This window comes from Phocoena phocoena, chromosome 15 (assembly GCF_963924675.1).
Source record: "Phocoena phocoena chromosome 15, mPhoPho1.1, whole genome shotgun sequence".
Lineage (NCBI taxonomy): Eukaryota > Metazoa > Chordata > Mammalia > Artiodactyla > Phocoenidae > Phocoena > Phocoena phocoena.
In genome coordinates this window covers 26,364,445-26,390,594 of record NC_089233.1, presented here as the reverse complement: position 1 = coordinate 26,390,594, position 26,150 = coordinate 26,364,445, and the positions used below count along the sequence as shown (strand labels likewise).

Genomic DNA, 26,150 nt, shown 5'->3' with positions numbered 1-26,150 from the left:
CATACACACATAAAAGACATAGCAGAAGAAACCTCTATCTGCTTTAGTCCAAATGAGTGAGGATCACAGACTGAGCGCCAGGCGTCTCTCTTGTGCTTCAGACCTGCACGGTCATCTACATCCCTGACGGCTCCAGTAGGCCCCTTACTTCTTCCCATGAAACACATTCCTCCGGGGCTTCCTGTCTCTCCGTCAGTGGCACCTCCGTCCCCCCATCAGCTCACGGCAGGAACCCAAAATGGGAGTGATCCCTGATACCTTCCTTGACCTTCTCATAGCCTGTCACCAAATGTGGTTATCGAATCTGTCAATCCTACCTCAAAAATATTTCATTTCTCAACAGCACTGTTTCACCACAGCCCCACCCTTATCCAGGTCCCCTTCCTCAAATAGAATCTCAACAGGAATCTTTACTCAAGTAGAGATAGAGCTGCCCAGCTGATCTCCGCCTACACTCTGGCCGCCTTCAGCAAGTGAGGCCCTGCCTCTGTGCTACTTCTCTCTCTCCGCAGCTGTTCTCTCCCAGAACGCCTCTCCCTGCCCACCCATCCCCACCCGATTGGCCTGAACAACTGCAGCTCATCCTTTGATCTGCATCATCACGCACAGTTGCTCTGACATTAGGATTGCACACAAGTTGTGTCACAAGTTCTCTGTTCTCCTTATGTTTTTGTGGGCAAATTGGCACATGTGTTTGTAGGTATACATATATAACGTTGAACAACGTGGGAGTTAAGGGCGCCAGCCTCCCACCCCCCTGCCGTGCGCAGTCAGAAATCTGAGTACTGTTCTCTCTGCCTCAGAAACAAAGGAATTGACAGATGACTCAACCAAGGGCAGGAAACCAAAATGGTCTGGGTAGAATCAGGACTCAGACCCTAATTCTTTTGATTCCACATATCGTGATCTCTAATCAAACACAAACTTTCCCCCCACTTAGTTAAAGATGTGTAAAATGAAAATACAGATACTGTATTTATTGAAAAAAAAGTCCACGTGTAAGTGGACCTGTGCAGTTCAAAGCCATGTTGTTCAAGAGTCAACTCTGTGTGTGTGTGTGTGTGTGTGTCCCATTCCTGAATCCACAAAATGGGAAGAAAAACCAGGATACTGAGCCAGGATCAAATGACCTCAAGAGAGTAGCATGTCCTTACTATTCTGGGAAAAACTGGAGGTAAATAATATTCCACTATTTTCCTGTTTCATTGTTAATTGTCTTTTTATCCAGAGAAGCTGCCTTAGGAATTTACCCTAAGGCATTTCAGAATCTTTTATGCAGCGTACATTTTCCCAATTTAGAGGGATTAGGAAAGAGCTTTAAGCTGTCAGCACAACACACATATATGGGATCTAAAAAAAACGGTACTGATAAACCTAGTGGCAGGGCAGGAATAAAGACACAGATGTAGAGAAGAGACTTGAGGACACAGTGGGGAAGGGGAAGCTGGGATGAAGTCAGAGAGTGGCATGGACATATATACATTACCAAATGTAAAACTGATAGCTAGTGGGAAGCAGCTGCATAGCACAGGGAGATCAGCTCGGTGCTTTGTGACCACCTAGAGGGATGGGATAGGGAGGGTGGGAGGGAGACACAAGAGGGAGGGGATATGGGGATATATGTATACGTATAGCTGATTCACTTTGTTATACAGCAGAAACTAACACAACACTGTAAAGCAATTATACTCCAATAAAGATTAAAAAAAAAAAGTGTCAGCACCTCTGCCTATGGCTGCACACTGAAATTCTAATGCAGCAGTGAAACATAGACTTTTTGATTACCCCCCAAATAAGAAAAATAAACATTATCTTCTTTTGGAAACATGGAGGGTTAAGAAATCTAGACATTCAGGTATAGAAACAGCATGGTCCTACAGATTAAAAATTAATTGTCTGAAAAAACAAATCAAGTTTTTTTTAAACCTCTTTACATTGCTGGTGATCAGGCACTTAAGCGGATGATTTTACTTTTGCAGTGCCTATTATTTGTGTTATACTTCAATTTATTCCACTGTGTAATTTATTTCCACTGCGTTTTAACCAAGTGAGATTTTTTTAGATGCACATAGGTATGTATAATATCTTTCTGTATGTCTGCCACAGGCTAACGTTGTCCCTGCCATTCTGTACCAGGTCCCCTGGCTTGACATCACATTGTCATACCATGAGAGGCATACTTAATTCATTCCAACTTTTGACAAAAAGGAGAGGGGAATTTGTGTGAAGGTATGATCAGTTTAAAGAAACATGGCCCATTTTTAGCAGCCTGTTTCCATGGAAACAGAAGCAGCAGCCAACCAGAGAGTTATCAAAGTACCTGTAAATTTCCAAGGGCTGAACGTTGAAAACATTGTCTTCCTGACCTCATGGTGCAGATTAATGCAGGAAACCTACAGTGCATTAGCCTGGACTGCTAGCATTTTTAGTTTTTACTTCATTTTTGCTCTTTAATTCCTGATACAGGGTAAATGCTGCATTCTTGACTGTGACCTCCCTACCAGCAAGGGAGAGTGGTTTAGAATTCCACAGTTTGTATCACCTGCCTCTTCCCCCACACCCCTCACCCCAGTGGACATCAAAGGATGCAGTAGACTTTCTGATATTGGATGAAAGGCAGTATTTCCTAGGTAGTCTAAGACCTAACTTTCAAACACTGATTTGCACAGTTTTTTTTAAATTAACTTAATGTTGTCTCTCCTTTTCCTAAATGGAAAATAATCATAATATAAAAATTCCTGATCAGAATGCCCTTTGCGCTTGGTAGTATCAGAGGTTTAGATTTATGTGCATACTGTGTTAACTCTGCTTTTGCTTCAGACAGGAGTGTTGACGGGAGTTTGCTTAATGAGCGCAGATAGCATGGCTCTTATAGGACAAACCACCATTTTATTTTTGGCCTCTTTGCATTTCATTATTTTAAATTACTTGAAGAAGAACCTTATTTTATAATTGGCAAATCAGACCCCTGAAAATACAACCAAAAGTCTGTCATCTTCGGTTGCTACTTTTTATCATCTATGAGAGTGCTTAAGTGTTTGTACGCTTCTCTAATGCAGCCTAAATTTCACATTAACTGTAAATGGAGATGAAAATAAATTACTGTCTACCAGTTTTTCATGCTCTTCTTTACTCCTTTGCCCTTAGTGTTCCCTTTTTCAGTCTTCTTTTAGATTTTGTCTTCTGTTCTACCACCAACATCAATTCAGAAATATCTGAAGCCTCAAATTCATACAACTAAGCAAGACAAGTGTTGGTTCTGTCCCATGATAATCACTTGCCCATACAAAATCTTCTTGGTGGTTTATTCTTAAACTTGGCTAGAATTCTTTTTCCTTAGAAAATAGTAACTCAGTTATATACTTGTAAGTATACCATACAAAATTAAGTAAAACACGTTTATTAAAACTTCTATATGGTGAGCATTGTAGAAGGTGCTAGAATATAAGGATGAGATTTAGAAGGGGAATTAGAGGCCCCCCCAAAACCAACAAAACCTAGAATTTGGTGTGACAGGAAATATAATATATAGCTGTTATTGTAGTTATCAAATCCTTAAAAGATGAAGTAACCATTGGTGGTTAACGGAATTATGATGGTGAGGGGGGCTAGCTAGCGATGGGTGGGAAATAAGAAATTTGATTATTGAGTAATTAGTGTCTTAAAGTCAGTTGCTCTGCCAACTGTTCCATTTTTTCTATTGAGGTAAAATGCACACAACATAAAATTAACCATTTTAAGTGAACGATTCAGGGGCATTTAATGTATTCACGGTGTTGTGCAAGTACACCTCTGTCTAGTTCCAAGACATTTTCATCAGCCCAAGAAAAAACCCTGTAGCCATTAAGCAGTGGCTTCCCCCCAGTTCCAGGTAGCCACCAATCTGAGCTCTGTCTCTGTGTATTTACCAATTCTGGATATTTCACATCTATGGAATCATATCATATATATGATGTTTTGCCATCTGGCGTCTTTCACTTAGCGTAATGTTTTTCAAGTTCATCCATGTTGTGGCTTATATAGTACTTGATTTCTTTTTATGGCTGAATAATAAATATTCCACTGTATGGATGGATCAGGATTTGTTTATTCATCTGTTGATGACATTTGGACTGTTCCCACCTTTTGGCTGTTGTGAATAGTGCTGCTGTGAACATGGGTGTACATGTGTGTGTTTGAGTACCTGTTTTAACTTCTTTTCAGTTCACCTAGAAGTGGAATTGCTGGGCTGCAACTGTTCTTAACTAAAATTTTATATAATGAGCTTAAGAAAGAACTGCCAAATGTTCTAATTTTGTATCTTGTGGTCTTTTTCTCTGATGAAATGATATCGTTCACAGCCAGTGAGTGACTCGCCATTTCCTAACTGACTTCTCTCCCCCAAGCTGTTGCCATTATTAGTTGGAGCATGTCAAGACAAAATAACCATGTTTCTCTTTTCAACTTGTTCTTCGCAGTCTGCAATGATTATTTCAAACCTCCTTCACTAGCCTCAAAACTGACGTTTCCTTCATTCATCTCACTTTGAACAGATAACCTTTCTTCCTCCTTCTCTGAGAAAATAAAAGCCATCATCTGGGAACTCTCTGGACGTCCCAGACCACATCTATAAACCTATCTGCAGCTGTATCCAATCCTCATTGCCTTCCTGTCATGATAGAGGAAGTGTCTCTTAACAAGGTTGTTCTTGTTTGCTCTGAATCCCCTCGCCTTCAAGGGATCTGCTACCTCTTATTCTCTCCTTTATTCTCATTCATATTCATTCATTCCCATTCTCTCCCTCCTCTCCCCTCCCCTTTTCTCTCTCGCTCTTCATCACTTGTAAACCTGTTCAAGTATGTTCCAACCTGAAGTTCCACACCCCTCAAGCTTTCGCCTCTCTCCTACCTTCCTGGGCAACATCTTTTTTTTTTTTTTTTTTTGCGCTACACGAGCCTCTCACTGTTGTGGCCTCTCCCGTTGCGGAGCACAGGCTCCGGATGCGCAGGCTCAGCAGCCATGGCTCACGGGCCCAGCCGCTCCACGGCATGTGGGATCTTCCCGGACCGGGGCACGAACCCGTGTCCCCTGCATCGGCAGGCGGACTCTCAACCACTGCGCCACCAGGGAAGCCCCCTGGGCAACATCTTGAAAGCATTGTTTCCATTACTATCATTCTTACTCTTACCCCTCCCTAACCTCTTCCAGCCTGATTTCCATCCATCACTCCAAAAAGCAGCTCCTTCATGTATTACAACAGCAGCATCGGACCCAGTTGGTCGTGACCCCTTTCTAGAAACACTTTTATACACACTCTCCAGGCTCCTCCTGCTCCTTAGGCAGCTTCCTCTCACTTCCTTTTTTGGACCTTCATTCCCTATCTGACCTATAAAAATGGGCTTTTAATTGTTGGATTTCCTAGGAACTTGGTCCTGTGCTTCTTGTTGTTGCCTCCTCTTTCTATAGTCTCTACCTTGGCAAACTCCCATAGCTTCAAGTACTACATAAGTGACAACTTCCAAATTTTAGCCTCCTGCCAAAAGCTACCTTCTGAAATCTGGACCCATAGAGCCAGTTGTCGCTTTGACATCTCAGCTTCTAATTCAGACATGTCCAAGACTGAACTCCCTAAATGGCCATGATGTATTCTTTATTCAGTCAGTGGTCCACCCACGTGCTTAAGCCAGAAACCCAGGCATCATCTTTATCTTCTTTCCTTCAAACACAACATCAGTCCCTCAGCACATAGTGTTGATTTTGTTCTAAGTATTTCTCAAATCTGTCTGTTACATCTCTCAGCTGTGTTGGAATTGAAGAGAAAAGAATGAGAAGTCTTAAGTTTATTAGGTTTCTGTCCTGGAACATGAGAAGAATTCTACCAAATTTATAAATAAATATGTGGTTTACAAGAGAAAGCTTAACCTGAGCTTATGACAACCACTGTAAATATCTCTGCATTCAGTCAAAAACCCAGCCCCATCACTCTCACTAATTCTTTTGATATCTATTGGTCCCTTACTGCTTAATAGTTATTTCAAATTTTACTATTACTTTGGCATAATATTGCTGATAGCCTTAGGTAAGAGTAAGTGCTCTTTGTTTCTGAATTTAAAATTACCTTAAAGCATGATGATGTATATTATGGGGAAGGGATGAGCAAAAAGGTCCTCTCTCTTGCCTTGTAAGTGGGGATATAGATTGGTACAACCATTTGGATTGCAAAGTGTCCCTATCAAAATTTTCAGTGTGTGTGTGTGTGTGTGTGTGTGTATTTTAAGTGTGTGTGTATATATATATATCTTTAAGTGTTTATACATACACACACACATACACACACACGATGACACAAAATGAAGATAATCACTGCAGCATTGTTAATAATAACAATAATAGCAGGAAATCTAGAAACTTAAATGTATATGATTGACACATCCATATGTTAGATGCAGCCACTAAGATAACCAGAAAGAAGAATGAGGTGGATTTCATGGGTGGTTTTTTTTTTTTTAAGCAAATTATCGAACTGTGTGAATGGTATGATGCCTCCGCATGTATTTCCTTTGCATATTTTATACTTAACATTGCCAGACTATTCACGAAACATTCTCTAGAGCCATAGAAACTTAATAGTGGTTACCTTTATGGAGGAGGACTGGAGGTCTCTGGTGGGATGGACTGACTTTCACTTTTTTTTAAATTGAAGTATAGTTGATTTGCAATGTTGTGTTAGTTTCAGATGTATAGCAAAGTGATTCAGTCATATATTTTTTCAGATTATTTTCCATTATGGGTTATTATAAGCTACTGAATAGAGTTCCCTGTGCTATACAGTAAATCCTGTTGCTTATCTATTTTTTATAGTAGTTTGTATCTGTTAATCCTGTATATACCACATCTTCTTAAATCAGTCGTCTTGATTGTCACTTGGGTTGTTTCCGTATCTTGGCTTTGGGGTGCGTGTATCTTTTTGGAATAGTGTTTTCATTTTTTCCAGATACATATGCAGGAGTGGAATTGCTGAATCACATGGTTACTCTGTTTTTAGTTTTTTAAGGAACCTCCATAATGTTTTCCATAGCAACTGTACCAGTTTACATTCCTACCAACATTGTACAAGGGTTCTCTTCTCTCCATACCCTCTCCAACATTTATTATTTGTAGACTTGTTGTTGTTGTTATTGGCCACGATGTGCAGGTTGTGGAATCTTAGTTCCCTAAGATTGAACCCTCGGCAGTGAAAGCACAGAGTCCTAACTACTGGACCACCAGGGAATTCCCTGTAGACTTTTTGATGATAGCCATTCTGACCAGTGTGAGGTTATTGTGGTTTTAATTTGCATTTCTCTAATAATTAGCAATGTTGAACATCTTTTCATGTGCCTGTTGTCTATCTGTATGTCTTCTTTGGAGAAATGTCTATTTAGGTCTTCTGCCCATTTTCTGATTGGGTTGTTTGATTTTTTTTGATACTGAGTTTTATGAGCTGTTTATATATTATGGATATAGTTGGTCGCATCATTTGCAAATATTTTCTCCCAGTCCGTAGGTTGTGTTTTCATTGTGTTGATCGTTCCTTTGCTGTGCACAAGCTTTTAAGTTTGATTAGGTCCCATATGTTTATTTTTGCTTTTGTTTCTTTTGCCTAGGGAGACTGATCTAAGAAAATATCTTTCACCTTTTTTTTTGTTGTTGTTGTTGTTGTTTTTGGCATTGCGCGGGCCCCTCACTGCTGTGGTCCCTCCCGTTGCGGAGCGCAGGCTCAGCGGCCATGGCTCACGGGCCCAGCCGCTCCACGGCATGTGGGATCTTCCCGGACCAGGGCACGAACCCGTGTCCCCTGCATCGGCAGGCGGACTCTCAACCACTGTGCCACCAGGGAAGCCCTCACCTTTTTTTTAATGTCCTTTTTTATGTGCATGTGTCACTTTTATTTTAAAAAATAAATAGAAAAAATTTTATAAAATACGGATTTTTTTTAAAATAACTTTTTTGTTTTTTTTTGTCTGTGTTGGGTCTTTGTTGCTGCAAGCAGGCTTTCTTTAGTTGCACCAAGCCAGGACTACTCTTCGTTGCGGTGCACGGGCTTCTCACTGTGGTGGCTTCTCTTGTTACGGAGCACGGGCTCTAGACGTGCGGGCTTCAGTAGTTGTGGCACGTGGGCTCAGTAGTTGTGGTACACGGGCTTAGTTGCTCCATGGCATGTGGGATCTTCCCACACCAGGGCTCGAACCCATATCCCCTGCCTTGGCAGGCGGATTCTTAACTGCTATGCCACCAAGGAAGCCCAAAACATGGATTTTTAAATATAGGTGTTAGTGGTACATACACTGTGTATTTCTGAATCCCAGGCTTAGAAGGAAAGCCTTCAGGATGTGACTGCTTACCCTGTGACTACAAAATACCCATTCACAGCAAAGAACTAAAAATATGGGAATCGTTTTTTTTGTTTGTTTGGTTTGGTTTTTTTTTTTTGCGGTACGCGGGCCTCTCACTGTTGCGGCCTCTCCCGTTGCGGAGCACAGGCTCTGGACACACAGGCTCAGTGGCCATGGCTCACGGGCCCAGCCGCTCCGCGGCATGTGGGATCCTCCCGGACCGGGGCACGAACCCGCGTCCCCTGCATCGGCAGGCGGACTCTCAACCACTGCGCCACCAGGGAAGCCCCGGGAAACTTTATGGAGTTAAATTTTTTTAATCCTGTTGATGATGGGGAGGCTCAGTATGTTTGATGGTAGGGGGTGTATGGGAAATCTCTGTACCTCCCGCTTGATTTGGTTGTAAACCTAAAACTGCTCTAAAAAAGTTTTACTTTTAATCCTTATGGTATTATGTTTGGAAAAAAAAGTGGTTATCTTCACCGATTATCTAAAGTAGTAGTAGTAACAATAATAATAACCACCACCAGCTTTTTTTTTTTCCCGTTGCGCGGGCCTCTCACTGTTGTGGCCTCTCCCGTTGTGGAGCACAGGCTCCGGACTCGCAGGCTCAGCGGCCATGGCTCACGGGCCCAGCTGCTCCGCGGCTTGTGGGATCTTCCCAGACCGGGGCACGAACCCGTGTCCCCTGCATCGGCAGGCGGACTCTCAACCACTGTGCCACCAGGGAAGCCCAGCTTTTTAAACATTTACTTCTGAGGAACAGGAAAAGCAGTCCATCAGTCTTTTGCTCTTTTGATACAGATTTTTTCAAGATGTCATTTGCCCCTAGCTGATTGAACAAATGTAGTTGTAAACTTTACTGCTGAACCAGCTGCTTGATAGAACACTGAAATCAGGGTTGAATGGGCCCCCCAAATGTAACTGTTCTAAGGTATTACTTAGGGGCCAGTTAATCCCTCCTGTATCTAAGTTCAAAAGATAATATGAAGATGTTGGCTTTTCTAAATTGTCTTGTTTTTATAGGACCAGGCCCTTAAATTAGCACTCTTTAAACAATGCATAATAAATTTTTGCCAAAGTACAACTACTTCATTCTCTTAACTACTCAAACATCTTTAAACAAATTTTTAAAAACTGAAACCAGGGTCTGTTTTTTGCCTAATATTATCTTCAGAGTCAATACATAGTCAATTCTAGAGTATTTTTCAGTTTCCCATCTTTGCTTTTGCCACTGGTTTACCCAGCCTTTACTTGACTGGCTTAGGGTTTTGGGGTGTTTTTTCCTCCCCTCATGATTCTGCAGTTTATTCTGTCCAGTGTCCTGTAATTAAATAATATACATGGGATCTTCTCTTTGACTTGCAGGCAGCTGCTAATCCCCACCCCCATGCCCCGTCCCCACTCATCCCACCCTCCTTCATACCCCATAACTGAAACTAGCTATTTATAAAGAATTTCTTAAGACCATGGCTGCCTGCCATACTGCTTCCCAGAAAGTGTCATTTCTGCCTTGTTTTTGTTATATACGTTCCTCAGATGTCCCCTTGCAAATCCCCTGGCCCAAAACTGTGCTTTGTTTTGGCTTGTTCAACTCATGCCAAATTGCTATATGTTATTAAAATGCTGCATAATGTGGGTTTTTTCCTTTAGAGTGAAAAGGCACTTTATGTCATATTATGGAAACATTTCAAACATTTCTACTTATAGAAACAAAAGAGAAAAGACATATCTTGGTTCAAAAAGCAGCTAAAAATTTTGAAGGGGTGTAAATATTATGTGAAAGACATTATTCTATTTTGAGGTTGTTTTTTTTTTAATATTGGAAACTAATCCTAAAATTTTGCTCTAAAAGCACTTTAATCCACTTAAGAATCAGGGGAAAGGAACTAAGAGATGATACTTTTTGCGTGTGTGTTTGTGGTGTGTGTGGTACGCGGGCCTCTCTCACTGTTGTGGCCTCTCCCATTGTGGAGCACAGGCTCCGGACGCGCAGGCCCAGCGGCCATGGCTCACGGGCCCAGCCGCTCCATAGCATGCGGGATCTTCCCAGACTGAGGCACGAATCTGTGTCCCCTGCATCGGCAGGCAGACTCTCAACCACTGCACCACCAGGGAAGCCCAGAGATGATACTTTTTAATTCTAAACTATTTCTGATGATGAATAAGAATGACATTTCCTCTTTGCCATTAGATGAGCTACCTTTCATTTTTCAGAATGGTGGTTAAAATTATGTTTTTACTTTTCTTGTATTAAAAAAAGAGCAAGTTGAAAACATTTATGTTGACAGAATATTGTTTTTGTCTTTTGTAACAAGACATAACACTTAAGTAGAATTTTCCAAATTATATGCATTTTTCTTTTTGTTGAAATGTAATCAGAAATCATGAATATTAGCCCTAAGAAATAATAACACACATCATCTTGGAAAAATTCAAAAATTAATTAAAATTTTTTCTCTAAATGCAACAGATGCAAAGTAGTCTGTATCCATGTTTTCACACGTCTACTGTAATTTCAAAGATGATGGTTTGCATACAAATTTGTCTCCTTACTTTATGGCCATGCCTTATATGGACCACATAGGGAATCCTCCTTTTAGGAATTAAAGAAATAACTAAAAATAAGGAATAAACTTTATACACAAAAAACCCACCGTAGCATTAGTTATAGTAGTTGTAAAAATTGGAAACAACCTAAGTGATAAATAATAGGGGTATATTTAGTAAACTATGCATGTCCACCCAACAGAGTATTTTATGTAGCCATTGAAATAACAAGAACATTTATCATTGTACAGTGTGATCATAGTATGTAGAAGCAGAGAATCAAAAATTATGCTTAGCTGGGCTTCCCTGGTGGTACAGTTGTTGAGAATCTGCCTGCTAATGCAGGGGACACGGGTTCGAGCCCTGGTCTGGGAGGATCCCACATGCCGCGGAGCAACTAGGCCTGTGAGCCACAACTACTGAGCCTACGCGTCTGGAGCCTGTGCTCCACAACAAGAGAGGCCATGATAGTGAGAGGCCCGCGCACCGCGATGAACAAAGACCCAACACAGCAAAAATAAATAAATTAATTAATAAACTCCTACCCCCAACATCTTCTTTAAAAAAAAAAAAAAAATTATGCTTAGCTAAGAGACAGAGGAATACACCAGTATGGTAACAGTAGTTGTGTATCTCTCTGGTTGATGATATTATTGGTGATTTTCTTTTTTGGTTTCTTCCTCCTCCTTTTTAAAATTTCCTTATTTTCTGTAATGAACATATATCACTGTTTTAATAGGTAAAGAGATTTATTTTCTTTTTAATAAAAAATAAAAACCTTGGACTCAGGCTAGTTAAGAAAGATGTGACACAAAGGGTAAGCAAATGGCTGTGTAACCTCATCTCCTTCTGTTAATGGAGGTCCTTTGTGTACCTCTTGTGAGTCTGTCATCGGGAAACACAGAGCTGTTACAGACTTCTCAGCCTGTGGTGACGGTTTTTGCACAGAGAATACAGTGCTAGCTGTATAATGAGATACGCTGTTAACACCTGTGTGCCACCACCCCCCCACACACACCTTTTTGAGAAAATGAAACAGGTTTAACCCCACCCATTTTAAACGTAAGAACTTCTTAGGTCCATGTATCAGATTATTTTCATTTCTACATGTTTCAAAGATAAAGACATTCTTTGAAAATGTTCAAATGTGAGCAGTCGTAACATGAATTCTATTTCAGCGCCATTATTACTGTGTCCTTTGTTTTCTGAAAGGATGTAGCTGCTCACTCACTGAGTGTTTTGAACTCTTTTTTTTTTTTCCTTCCAAAATTCTGTAGATTTACATATTTTCTTTTCTGGCATGTAATTATTTGTAAGATGGCCATGGAGTTGCTGAATTTTAGTCAGTTTCCTAATGTGTTGGAAGCTATGATGTCAGCCCAGTAGCACAATTTATCAATTCAGCAAGGCACCGGGGGCGAATGCTCTCAGGTCTGTTTTCAGACACAAGGCCATTGCCCCGAGGTTGGCTTCTTAGGCAGCCATACACCACCACCACCCGCTGATGCCACAGGAAAGCAGTGCTGGACCAGCATCTGGTCTTCTGTTTGTGGCTACAGGAGTGCAGTCTCGTGAACGTGTGCAGAGTATGTCAGGTTTCCAGGGATCAGCCAGCCTACCGGGTTATCCATCGGTCTTAAGAACTGCAACTGTGCAACAGGCCCAGTAGCATTCAGTGATCTGGGCCGTCCTGCCCTCCACACAGACGTGAGTTTGGAGGCTGCAAAGGGAGGAAGATGGTCTCCAAGGTTAACCTGATAAAGCATCTTTAGATGCTCACTTGCCCGCAATGGTGAACGCCTCTATGATCGTTAAGAGTCAGGCCCTCTCTATTCAGGGTCTCTTCCCCCTTCACGGTCTGGATAAGCTCTGCCCACCTCTGGGCGGCTCTAGCTTTCTAGTGTTGCAGGACAGTTCAGCTGTCTACATCATTCAAGCCTTGTTCTTCCTGGCCTGGGTGGTCTGCCTTTAAGGGACAGGTATTGCTTGTCATTTATTGTGTTAACTTTCTTTTTTTCCACTCATTTGATGAGTGGAAAAGAGTAAAAGGAAGTTTGCTATTGTCCAAAATTATGAGCCTGTACCTATCTGATAGGTACTTTTTATAATCATTAGTACTCAGAAGAGCCTCCATCAGGTTGCGAGTGATTGGTTGTATTTGATATGAACGAATACTATAATTGTGTTTTAACATTGACCAAAAGTGGCAATGTACCCAAGTCTCTCGATAGGGCGTAGTGCCTTATATTCAACATAATGTGTCCCGTGCTGCCCACCTTTTGGTATAGATGAAAACTAAATCAAGCTGGGTAATCTGCAGTCTTAACAACATGGCTGGTTATTTGCCTCCTCTTCCATTCATGTCCTTCCTAATGTCTTTGCCTAAAAACAGACCTTCTATTCACAGCTGCTGCTGTTCTTTCCCGTGCATGCACCCTGCAGTCACTAACAGACACCTAATAACTAGGCTCTTAATGAATGAACATGCCTGGGGAAGGCTGCCTGCCACACCTGCTTTGAGTAATATTTGTAGTGTGAGGATACTGCTACTTGGGAAAATTAACAGGTAATGAGAGCATTGATTGGGAAGATTATTCTCCTCCCTTCGAGCAGTATGAAATAAATAGGATTGATTGTTTTGTCGTGAAGAAAAATGGATGGAAAACACAATGGTTTTGTTTTATTTTAACAATTGGTGGTTGGTGACATGCATTCATTTGGCGTATTACCCTCATGGCAACAGATACCTTCGCACAACAGCATGAAAATGCAATTTCTGGTGAAAGATAATACAGCTGACAGGACTGCTGTGAAGGCGCATGAGGGCAGCTGACCAGCATACAGTCAGGAGATGCTTCAAGACTAACAAGCTGTTGTCACCATGTTGTTGCGAATGTATCTCTCCTTCCAAGATGCCATTCGCCTAGAAATATGTATTGTGTTTGACACATTTGTCTCACTAGTATGGTGCTTTGTTTGTCTTAAACCAAAAAAGAGGCTGATGATATTTTCATTACCCTTTCTATTTTACTCCTTTCTTTGAAGACTCCTGTGGGAGAAAGGAAAAATACTACTGCTAGAGATTCTGCAACAGACGTGGACCACCGCGTTCCAGAAGTGTCAGCCTTTGAACTAGAGATTGTTCTGACCCTTTTCTCCTCTCAGTATTCCTTTTCTTGGTATTCTGCCTCTCGAATATGACCACCTTGATTTCAGACAAGAATTAACTTCGGCATTCATAGAAGAATGTCGGAGTATGCAGGCATTTGGGTGCTATCAGATCCACAGGTCATCTCCTTGGTTATTTTTGTTCCTAGTAAAGTACAGTGGGAACATACTATTCTCAATAAACTATAAGTTATCAGGGAAAAGATCTTTGTGTTAGAGCATAATTGATTCAGAGAACCGCAAAACATTTTAATGTGAGAAACGTGCATATATTTTATTGACTCTAAGTTTTTCTTTTGCTGTGTGTAATAGAATCTTATGTCAATTGCTTCAGTTCTAAATGGGATGTCAGTGAAGCTTTGTGGCCCCCAAAAGAAGCATATAAAAATTTTTTTTCAGTATTAAGTAAAGGATAACATTCATATCTAGCAATGAATATGAAAATATAAAATATATCTAAGATTGGGCTCTGCTCTGCAGTCAGCACAAGGGCAAGCAAAAAGCAAAGGATATGCGGGCCACAGGCCCTGCATCTTCAGGTCTTGGGGTTAATTGCAAGTAGGAGCCGTTACGTGCCTTGCATCTGAGCCTGGTCCAAGCCAGCCTCATCACGCCCTTGCTAAAAAATTGTCTTCCTTCCCTACCATTTAAGAAATACACATAGCTAATTTATTTTTTCATATTGACAACTCTTAGGCGGACCCTTAATAATCCTAACCTTGGTTTTCATCCATAGTTTGAAAGAAAAATTAAAAATGGAAACTTAAAATTGAACGTAAGGCAAACCAAGGAAAATATTTTTCAAAGTTACTTCATATATTACTCTTTTTTGAAATCAGCTCACTTTCCAGATAAAAACATAGAGATGCTATGAAAGGAATCTGCTTGAGAAATCTAGGGGAAAAAATATATTTTATTAAATTTGGTAAGCGGGATTTCCACATTTTGTGATGTATACCTTGTTTTCTACAAGTTTTATGATTTATTTACTCTTTTAATTAAAATAATTAGGTACCAATTGATTTGTGGCTTTCTTAGAACTTCTGGAGTGAGATGCAGTGTTATGTTTTGCAAAGATTATTAAACTTCAAAGTCTTAATTCAGAAATTTTCCTTTGCGTAATTAGAAATATCTCATAGGTCTAATTTTTATTGTGAAGTTGGCCTTCATTAAAGCTATTTAAAATTTGTTCCAGGGGCTTCCCTGGTGGCGCAGTAGTTGAGAGTCTGCCTGCCGATGCAGGGGACGCGGGTTCGTGCCCCGGTCCGGGAAGATCCCACATGCCGCGGAGCGGCTGGTCCCGTGAGCCATGGCCGCTGAGCCTGCGCGTCCGGAGCCTGTGCTCCACAACGCGAGAGGCCACAGCAGTGGGAGGCCCGCGTGCCGCAAAAAACAAACAAACAAAAATTTTCCATATGGAGTTCCTCCAAATACATTAATCTTTCCTTAAAATACATTTTTGCTATTAACTTGTTTTTTTAAAAAAACTAAGGAATGTCAAGGTATCTCACATTTCTATTTTTTATTAATAAGAATATATAAGCCAACTATTTTTGTTTATTTGCTGAGTACGATGTGATTGTATTTAAACAACAAAGACTTAGCTTTAATCATCAACTTAAGATTATTAACTGACTAAACAAAAGATAAGCTGAGAGAACTTCAGAGTTCACCCAAAAGGCAGAAATCACAAACTGATATTTTTTTTTTTTTTGGACAGGTTGAATGGTACCAGGTAGTATCCTTATTCAATTATGAAATATAAGCTTTTTAAGTAAGCTTAATTGTATCTCCTCTGGAACTTTGTAAGTTGGACCCTACAGTTTGCCCGTTAACTCCAATGGTGATTATTTCCTTTTCACAGTGCTCCAGCTGAGGCTGCAACAAAGGAGGACAAGAGAACAACTAGTGGACCAGGGCATCATGCCACGTAAGACTGAAGTGTCACTGTCATTTCTAATGTGATGTAACAAAATGGGCATGTCTAAGAAGAAGCTGTTCCACACTCTACTTTCAGTGGTATCCATTTAATCCATATACAATTTATAAGGAAAAACCAGGCATCAGCATTGCTAACCTAACAGAATCATTTAAAATACATTTTGGAAACCAGATGCAACTTAAAAGATAGACACAAATTTTATATTATCAACGCATACCTTTAAAGCTCTGTAATTAGGCTAACATCAGTTCTTACTTCAAACTTCAGCATTACTTTTAGCTTTAAAATAACTGAAATAATCACTCTAGATAATGAATCCAATGATACTGGCAAAAGTAACATGATAAGTTAATTCAAAACCTGGTTCTACTTTAATTCAAATTAATTATCTTTGATGCTATAGTATAGTCTGTATAATTATGTATCTCAATTACAGGACTAATAAGCATTCTATTTATAATTAATAAAATCTTTCTTGCCCAAGTACAGATATTTTCCCAAGTAGCTCTAGGTTTCATTCCTTCATTTTTGAGAGTCTATTAATTTTAGAATATTTGTCCAAGTTGTCTTCTTTACCTTTAATCACCAAATTTGGAGGTGATTTTATATTTTAGAGGAGAAGAGTGGTGGTTTTATATAGGCTGTTAGCATTATTTGGGGATTTTTGTCTAAAAATTGATTTCTCTAAGAAGTAACTTATTTGGCTTAAAAAACTAGAAAGAAATTACAAAATGTACTTATGCTTCCCAGTCTTCACAGTCACTGCTATTGCCTTTTTTTGGTTTGTGATAAGGAACGATTTTTCTCTGTGATAAGGAGATGTTTTTCCCTGTGAACACTTTTTTTTCTGAACTACTATTAATTGAGTATCTACATATTTTAAATCTAGCATTGTGATAAAACCAGTTATCAGAAGCTGGTTTGATAATCTGCCAGATTTCTCCACCACTGCATTCCTGATATGAATCAATCAAACAGGATCAAAGTGTGGTGCTTTAAATACCACTGTGAAGCCAGCTGTAGTCTGCTTTTAGGAGCTGGTCCCTGGCCAGACCTGTTTGGCTGGGCTTCTGTGAGTCTTTGCAATGCTTTAAGTACCAGAATTGAAAAGAATGTTACCAAGAGCTGATTGGCCAATATTGGGAGGTGATAGCCCAGGTGAAGCCTAGTCCTGCATTCCATCCACATTCTCTGACTGCCCATAGTGATAAGTGCAGGGTGTAATCAGACAGCAGTGGACATACACACAGAAGATTTTGCAAAGATAATTGATAGAAATTCTGTAGTATGTGATGTTTTAATAAACACTGCCTCTCTCTCTCTCTGGGACTTTGGAATAATGTACTAGAAGTTAACATATTAAGGAATCACTGTGTCTTTAGAGTGAGTTGCATTGTGGTATGGTAGAAAGAGCATGAACCTGCCAGATTCAGAATTCTAGGTGTAAATCCCGCTTTGACCACCATCTAGCTGTATAACTTCAAGAATTCGTTTAACCTCTTTGAGCCTTTCATCTGTGCTGGGGCTAATACCTATGTCACAAGGCTGTTGTGATGATGAGCGGCAATATAATTGTGATGGGCCACAGAGCACGGGGCTAAGTGTGTTGTGGGTTCTCAGTAGGTGGTAACTCTGATCTCTTAGACATGAACTGCAGAGTGTCCTCAAGTTCAAGGCTAGATCACTCCAACGTTAAATGCCCTGAGGACATGTGGGCTTTTCCCAGTAACTTATAGGGCCATAAGAGCAAAGACCTGTTAAGGAACCATCACACAGTTCCCTTGGTATTGGTAATTTGCCCCAACTATGGGCTGGAACTAGTCTGACCTGATATATGCATTGCCATTATGTATACAACTCTGTTGTGAATGTTAACTTGTTTTATTTGTAAAACACGTAATTTTAATTCTGAAACATTTAAGGTTTCAGTTTTGCAGATCTCCTAAAGGAACTAGGAAATAAATGGAACTGTAGAGGCACACTAATCAGATTAAGAGAAAACATCACCATGATACGCTGTAACATTTGACTGAAGTATTAACTCCTCTATTTATACCATGGAAATGATTTCTTTTTCTCACAGCCCTGAAGAGCCCAGCGGCATTCCACGAGCAGATAAAAAGCTTGGAACGAGCCAGAGTAAGGAATTTCAGTTTAAAATATTCTGCTTCTCTCTTTTGTATTAAAGTACCTGTGGACAAGTAACAGTCTTACTCCTACGTATATCAATAGAGAAAATATAGTGTATTTTCAGGATAACATGGCATGTAGAGTAATATATCCTGGGGTAGTTTTATCTTGGAGGTTTATAGAAAACAAAGGACATTCAAATTTTGTTCTTTTAAAACTAGTAAACTAGTGTTGTACATAAAGGACAAATCACTTTTTTACTTTTGGAGCATAACAACAGTTTTTAGAATAATGATGGAGTAATTCTGCCATTTGTTACCTCTGCGGACAGATAGCCCAAGTGATGTACTGACACCGCATCCTTCCTTCGTTTCCCTCCTGGGTCTGTGTTAGCAGTACATTTGACCAAGGGTGGGAGAATTTGGCTGAATGAGGAATATTGCCATATTCAGCTCTGTTTTATTCTTTGAAATGACTCCATCATAGTTGCACACTAAATTGGTGTTTATTATTTTTCTTTAAAAGTGCCATTATTCTTTTTGTTTTAGAGGAAACTTCTATCATGCAATACGAAAATAAGCATGTTCCAAAAATTCCTTAAGAATTTTCCCAGGATGCAGTAATGATCTCTTAGAGTCTTATAAAATACAAAACCCATTTTAAAGCCTTATTGTTTAGAATTGAGTACAGTTCTGAATAAGAAAGTATGATTAAAGATAGGAATTCATCACAGAAAATACATTAGGATTTTTAGGAAATGTGTTATCTTAGATGGATTTTTACTTGACCTGAAGTGTAGATTTTATTGATTTTAGATATTTAAATGTTCAAATCCTCTGTTCAAAAGTCATCTTCAAAATTATGAGCCTTTGCCTTTTCCAAGTTTTAAAATAAAAGTTTATAAAGTGCTTACTTTATACCAGCATACACTTCAAATCCCTGTACAACTTGGAAGGCTGCAATTTAAATCATGTATTGGATAATAGTTTTTCAAAGTACTAATTTCTACTCTTCCTCTCAAAATCATGATCAAAAGAGTATACAATTTATTTAAATAGAGTACCTTGAGAAAAAAATGTAAAACTACAATAAATCGTAAACAATTTATGGTAAGAATTTTTCTCTCTCTCTCTTTTTTAAAGACCGAAAACTTTTTGAAGCACAAGATTCGGAGCCGACCAGATCGTTCTGAACTTGTCAGGATGCACATTTTAGAAGGTAAAAATTCTGTTTCTGCTGCTTTTGCTACATTTTCTCAAGAAAAGAAGTGAGAATTCCACCATTTCTGTTTATTCCCATTTTAATAACGTTTTACCCCACAGGCTGACATCCTCCAAACTGGATAGCAACATGAAGACCCAAAGCTAAAAATGTTATGTTAGATACATGGGGAAGGTTTGACTCTCCAAATAGCCAATTGATGGACTGACTCTTGCCCACCAGCTGAGGGTGCTATAGGTATCTCTACCATACTGTTCTGGAAAAACATTTTCAGTCCAGAGGATTTCTTCATCAGTGAGGGATGTGCGCCTGCTCATTAAGCCATAAGGGGTATGACAGCCACAAGTCTAACCCTAGATTTTCAACGACGTGGACCCTGTTAGGTCTACCTGGGGCAAGGCCCATACCTGACATTTTCTCTTTGTTGCTACTTAACCCACAACAGTCCAGCTCGATCTGACCGTTATCACAAACTAGCTCCACCTGACCCACCAGATTTTCTCGATGACTGAGCCTCATCTCTTAGGAAGCTAGTAAGGACAGTTCCACTCCATCTTTGGTGAGACATGTGGCTCAGGCCATGATGTTTTTCTCTCTAAAATCAGAGCATTCTCGAAATCTGGTATCTCCACCATTAAATTCCTGAGTTACATTTTCTTTCATTGTTTTGCTTTACTGACTAATTTGTGGACTAAGGAGCTTTGACCCTGTGATAGTCTTGAGAGTGTTAAACCCTGAGCAGAAACAGAAACTTCTCAAACATTTAGAGACAGTTATTAGGTAGGAGGAAGATTAGATTTGTGTTCTCTGGCCTAATGATAGAGTTAGTATTAGAATTAGGTTGATATGACAGAGTATTAGATTATAGCTCAGCATAAAGGTCAGTCAGATATGTCCAAAATAAAATCTTCAAGAAGTGATACGGTTGCCATTATTAGAGCTGTTAGTACACTGGCCTGCAAGCTAGACACCAGAGACCCAAGTGAGCCAGATGGATGCCCACCTTCATGGAGCTTACATTCTAGTGGCACAGACAGATAATACATAGGCAAAACAAATAAATTACAGATTGTGAAAAGTGCTCTATAGGGAATAAACAGGCTGCTGTGAGAGGGAATAAACACAGGCTGAAACCACATTAAGGATGTTGTAAAGAAGTTCCAACTATCAAGTTGGCCTCTATAACCCCAAGTAGTGTCTCTTCTAATCCAAATAATCTATGATTATGTAACCATCTTCATGTCTGGGATGGGAGGTGAGAGGTCTGTTCCTGTCTCTACTTTGGGTTGTGAACGTCTCAGAAGTCTCCTGGACTAAAAAAGCTTTTCCAGAACTCCAGTGGTAGGGTAGGAGCAGCTACCAGCTGTCAGGGATAAGTGAATCTTCAGAGAAGCAAATTTGCTGGTAAGTAACTTGGTAAATGGCTCCGTCTGTGCCTCAAAATATCTTGACCTATAAGGAACATTTTTGTAGGAATGATGCTGTCTGTTTCAACTTGCCTTCTCACTGTAACAGGCTTTATTAATATAATTAAAACTAAGGCAAATACATTTAACTATCAAAAGGAATCATATCTGCTTCTTCCAAAAAGAGACTACTCAGCATTTAAAAACCTAACTATGTATATGAATGAACCATAAGTGATGTTTTTAGGACATCTCTTCTAAAGTAGAGACTTTTGAAGTAAGAAAGAATGTCTCATCTATAATTTCAAAAATACCTTAAAACCACCCCCAACTTATTATAACATTATCCCAATTTTGATTGAATTGGATGTTTGGCAGGCAAAAGTCTAAATTACCTCCTGAAGTTCAGCAGCTGAAACCCAGCCTCGGCCTCAAGGAGATGATGAAGCAACCAGACCAGGAACAGAAGCATACCAAAATGCCAGCCTCTGATTATTTACTTTTGGAATATTTTCTTCCCAAACATTCCTGATATCACTTGGATAATGTCAGTGGAAGAGAGGAAAAGGCAGAAGACTCTCCTGCCTAGTATCACTTGGATAATGTCAGTGGAAGAGAGGAAAAGGCAGAAGACTCTCCTGCCTAGATCTTAACAAAAGCTTTTAAACATCAACCTAAAAGTGGTTTGCACGGTCTACTTCCCCCCATCTATCATCTTCCTGTGTGGCTAGAAGGGTTCTGTCTAATAAGATCGGGGCCAGAGTTGTTTATACAGGAAAATTATAAAAATGAGATGGGCATACGTGTTATTTTAACTTATAGAAACATGAATTTATTTGCCAGTATTCCAACTTAGGGGTAGGACCTTCACGTGCGGGGAAGGCTTTCACAAATGGAGCTCACATCTTTCTTGTATAAAGCATAGCCATTGTACATCATCTACAATTTCCATTCATGGTGGGACAAAACTCAGAAGACACTTGAAAAGCAATCTGAGTTTAAAAATCCTAGATTTTATCATTTTTCCCCAAATCTTTTACCGTTGTTAGTTGCCCTAAGTAATGTGACAGTGATTTTTTTTTTAATGGCTTACCTTTATCAAGTCATTCCAAAGCATTTAACTCAGGTTTCCAAGAAATAATCATTTTATTTTTGAAGTTTATGATTTCCCTATAACATCTGGTTAAATTATGTATTGACAATAGCAGTCACAATAGTGATGAGCTATTTTGTAGACAATCAAGATTGATACTTGGTAAGCACACAACTTAACCAGTAGAAAGACAAGTGATCAGCTGTGCTGGAGGGTAGTTTATTGGCCCTTGGGGTCTCAGTGCTCTTTGGGCCTCAGCCAGGCCATCTAACCTACAGAATGAAGAACATCAGATAATCCTGACGTCACTTACAGGGAATTTCATTAAAAGACCTTATAGTGAATAATTTAAGGGGCAAGCGACTTTCAACTCAGTATTGGGCTAACCCCTCATCATTATCTTTAATCAATCATAAGCATTATTTAGAACAATGTAATAAAATAATGAGTTACCAGAAACACAAGTAATTGACAGAATTATGCAAATGAATGAGTTACGATATAGTATCACACCTGTTATACAACTTTATGCGTATGTGGGTAGATGAGTTGATGCTTCTATATGACTATTAATTACTATGTAATTGAATGTCCCAAGGTTATGTATTCAGAATAAACCCAAATTCTTAATTACGATGAAGGACTCTGAGATGCACATGGATTGACCAAAGGATGTGATTTGTAGCTCTTCCCACTGACTTCTGCAGAGAAGCTTATATCCTGAGATAACAGTTTCTCCCCTTCTACGAATTGACTTTCCAATGAAGCCAAATCTAAAACTGCGAACTTCTTGAGCCATGAACCACATCTCTCTTGTTCATCCTCTGTATCCCCAATGCCTAATAAATATGAATTTGACTCTCCTACCATAAATGAGCAATAGCAGGACCCCATTTTTGGCTTGAGTTCATATTAATTTGAGTCTGAGGACATCCATACTGTATAGACGGTATAAAGCTATCTAGGACTAAAAATGTAAATTGTATACAGGAGCATTCTTAAACAGTCATTGTCTCTCCATAAATATGTTAGGAACACGTAAGTCTGTTTATACCGGTTTAAATTAGTTGGCCTGAAATAACATTATGGAATAGAAATAGTAATTCAAGTAATGGTTGAAACTGTGTTTCCTGTTTTAGAAACATTTGCAGAGCCATCCCTGCAGGCTACTCAGATGAAGTTGAAAAGAGCTCGACTAGCTGATGATCTGAATGAAAAGATTGCTCAAAGACCTGGTCCTATGGAGCTGGTAGAGAAAAACATCCTTCCTGTAGACTCCAGTGTTAAGGAAGCAATTATAGGCAAGACTCTAAAATTTTACTGTTTTCTGGGAGAAAAAGAAACTTGGAAGTTTTAAATAAGAAAAATCAGTTTTAAATAAGAAAAATTTAATTTAAAAAGCCAGCACTAATCATGACTATTGTTTTCTGGGTAAATTAGAAATTGATTAACATTTGCACGGATTCCCATTATTACTGTTAGTGTTATTATATTATGTATTACAAGACAAGCATCTCTTACCACAGAGATTCCTCTTGTTACATCTGAGGTTTAAGTCTGTCTTTTTTTTTTTTTAATTAGGGTATAGTTGCTTTACAATGTTTAAGTCTTTAAGTTCTGATTTTGTTACCATGTTTTCTAAGTTAAACTTATTGTATTATGTTCAGTTTCTGTTGTTTTAAGATTTTTACAGATTTTTCATTATTTTAGTTCAGTTTACTTCTAGGAAAGGTAAAAATAGTTTGTTCAGTCTTAGTTCAGCAAGGTGAATAGCAGATGCGTATAGATGTATTCATTAAGAATGGTAGAATCTGCCCATTTTATCCCAGTCTTACCATACTTAGTTACTAATGTTTACCATGTTTTTCTGGCATAAACTTCAGCAGAAAAAAATTGTTTTCCAGAATAATGCCACTTTTTCAGCAAGCAATTTTGAAAAGTTAATATTCCTACTTAAAAAACTATTATAGTTTCCATTAATCATGGGGACTTCATATTTTGCATTAGTATGAATTTAAATCTTAGGTAGTCTGTAGTCAGTAATTCTAAGTAGTACAATTCACTATGATTCCATTCAATTCCGAAGAAATGGGCCCCAAAAGGTAAGATGTCAGTACAGCAGGGCTGCTCTGTGAAGTGGGACTTATCAACAGATACCCAGTCAGAGCCCCATTTTGCCTTATAATGTTTTTTAACAGTTGGATTCCAAATGTTGGATCCAAGTTGGATCCAAACAAGGTCCACACATTGCCTCTTTAGCTGATGTATCTCTTAAGTCAATCTCCTGGGTGGGTCTTCCTCCTCCTTTCTTTCCTTACTTTTTATTTGTTGATGAACAGGCTTTTATCCTCTAGCATTTCCACATTACTAGATTTTTCTGAATGCATTTGCATCCCTAGGTGTCATTAGAAACTTTCTTGTCTCCTGTACTTCCTATAACTAGTATTTGGATCCAAAGACTTGATCTGATTCAGGTTGGGTTTTTTTCCCCAAGTATTCATCTTAGATAGTGGTGTCTTCTCCCATGGGGAAGTACATTATGTTCAATTTTGTTTTTAACCAGCTTCTTAAGTCCTTATAATGAATAATATTTCTCCTTTTTCATTTTAACCTTGGTATTCCAAGGCCAAGATAAATTAAAAATCATTTCTTTCTTTAGGTGTTGGGAAGGAGGACTATCCCCAAACTCAGGGCGATTTCTCATTTGACGAAGACAGCAGTGATGCTTTGTCTCCAGACCAGCCAGCCAGCCAGGAGTCGCAGGGGTCAGCCGCGTCCCCAAGTGAGCCAAAAGTTAGTGAATCGCCATCTCCTGTGACTACAAACACTCCAGCCCAGGTATCACCTTTCTTGTTTTTACCCCTCAACAGAGAAAGTGGCTTGTTTTTTACATATCAACGTAATATGTTTTCACCAGAGGAGAAGTCTGAAAGTGAAGAAGAATATAGGTTTGTCATGTGTAATCCAACTACTAACATTTTCAGTAGATTCTTACATTATTTCTGTTCTATATACATATTTTTATTTTACTGTTTTATAACTCACTTTAAAAGTTTTTCATATAACTTTTTTTTGAGATGTAACTCACATATCATAAAATCCATCCTTTTTCTAACCTCTTTAAGTGTACAGTTCTGTAGTGGTACACGTATTCACATTGCTGTGCAACAGATCTCCAGAACTTTTTTGTCTTACAAAACTGAAACTTAAACCCGTTAAACAACAACTCCCCATTCCCCCAGGCCTGCTAACCACCATTCTATTTCTGTCTCGATGAATTTGACTACTTTGAATATCTCGTATAAATGGAATCATACAGTATTTGTCTTTGTGACTGGCTTATATCATTTAACAATGTCCTCAAGGTTCATTCATGTTGTAGCATGTGACGGGGTTTCTTTCAGTTTTAAGACTGAATAATATTCCATTTTATAGATATTCCACATTTTATTTATCCATTCATCAGTGGACATTGGGTTGCTTCCATCTCTTGGCTATTGTGAATAATGATGAGTATGTGAATGTGGAAATATCTCTTCAAGACCCTGCTTTTAGTGCTTTTGGGCATATATCCAGAAATAGGATTGTTGGATCATATGGTAGTTCTATTTTTAATTTTTAAGGAACCTCCATACTGACTGCAACATTTCACATTCCCACCAACAGCGCACAAGTGTTCCTATTTCTCCACATCTTCACCAACACTTGTTAATTTCTGTTCTTTTGATAGTAGCTATTCTAGTGGTGCAAAGTGATCTCACTGTGTTTTTTTTTTTAATTGAAGTATAGTTAATTTACAATGTTATGTTAGTTTCAAGTGCACAGCAAAATGATTCAGTTATACATATAAATATATATGTGTGTATATATACTTAAATATTTTTTTTCAGATTCTTTTCCATTGTAGTATTACAAGACATTGAGTATGTTCACCTGTGGTTGTGATTTGCATTTCTGTAATCATTAGTGATGTTGAGCATCTTTTCATGTGCTTGTTGGCCATTTGTATATCATCTTTGGAGAAATGTCTATTCAGATCTTTTGCCCTCTTTAAAATCAGGTCATTTGTTTTTCTGTTGAGTTGTAGGAGTTCTTTATATGTTCTAGATATTAACTAACCCCTTATCAGATATATAATTTTCAAATACTTTCTCCCATTCCATGTGTCACCTTTTCACTCTGTTGATAGTAACCTTTAATGGACAGAAGTTTTTAAGTTTGATCTACTCCCACTTGTGTATTTTTGGTTTTGTTGCCTGTGCTTTTGGTGTCACACTAAGAAATCA

General features: G+C 39.0%; 1 protein-coding gene across 4 annotated transcripts in view; it reads left to right on the top strand.

The window, feature by feature from the left end:
• Positions 1-26,150, top strand: part of MRTFB (myocardin related transcription factor B) — a 127,710-nt gene that overhangs the window by 60,477 nt on the left and 41,083 nt on the right. For all 4 annotated transcript variants that reach the window (XM_065891913.1, XM_065891912.1, XM_065891909.1 and 1 more), the window contains exons 2-6: positions 15,937-16,002; positions 18,098-18,153; positions 19,287-19,362; positions 23,004-23,165; positions 24,524-24,702. In XM_065891913.1, coding sequence (XP_065747985.1) covers positions 15,937-16,002; positions 18,098-18,153; positions 19,287-19,362; positions 23,004-23,165; positions 24,524-24,702 — 539 coding nt within the window. The remainder of the gene's footprint in view (positions 1-15,936; positions 16,003-18,097; positions 18,154-19,286; positions 19,363-23,003; positions 23,166-24,523; positions 24,703-26,150) is intronic.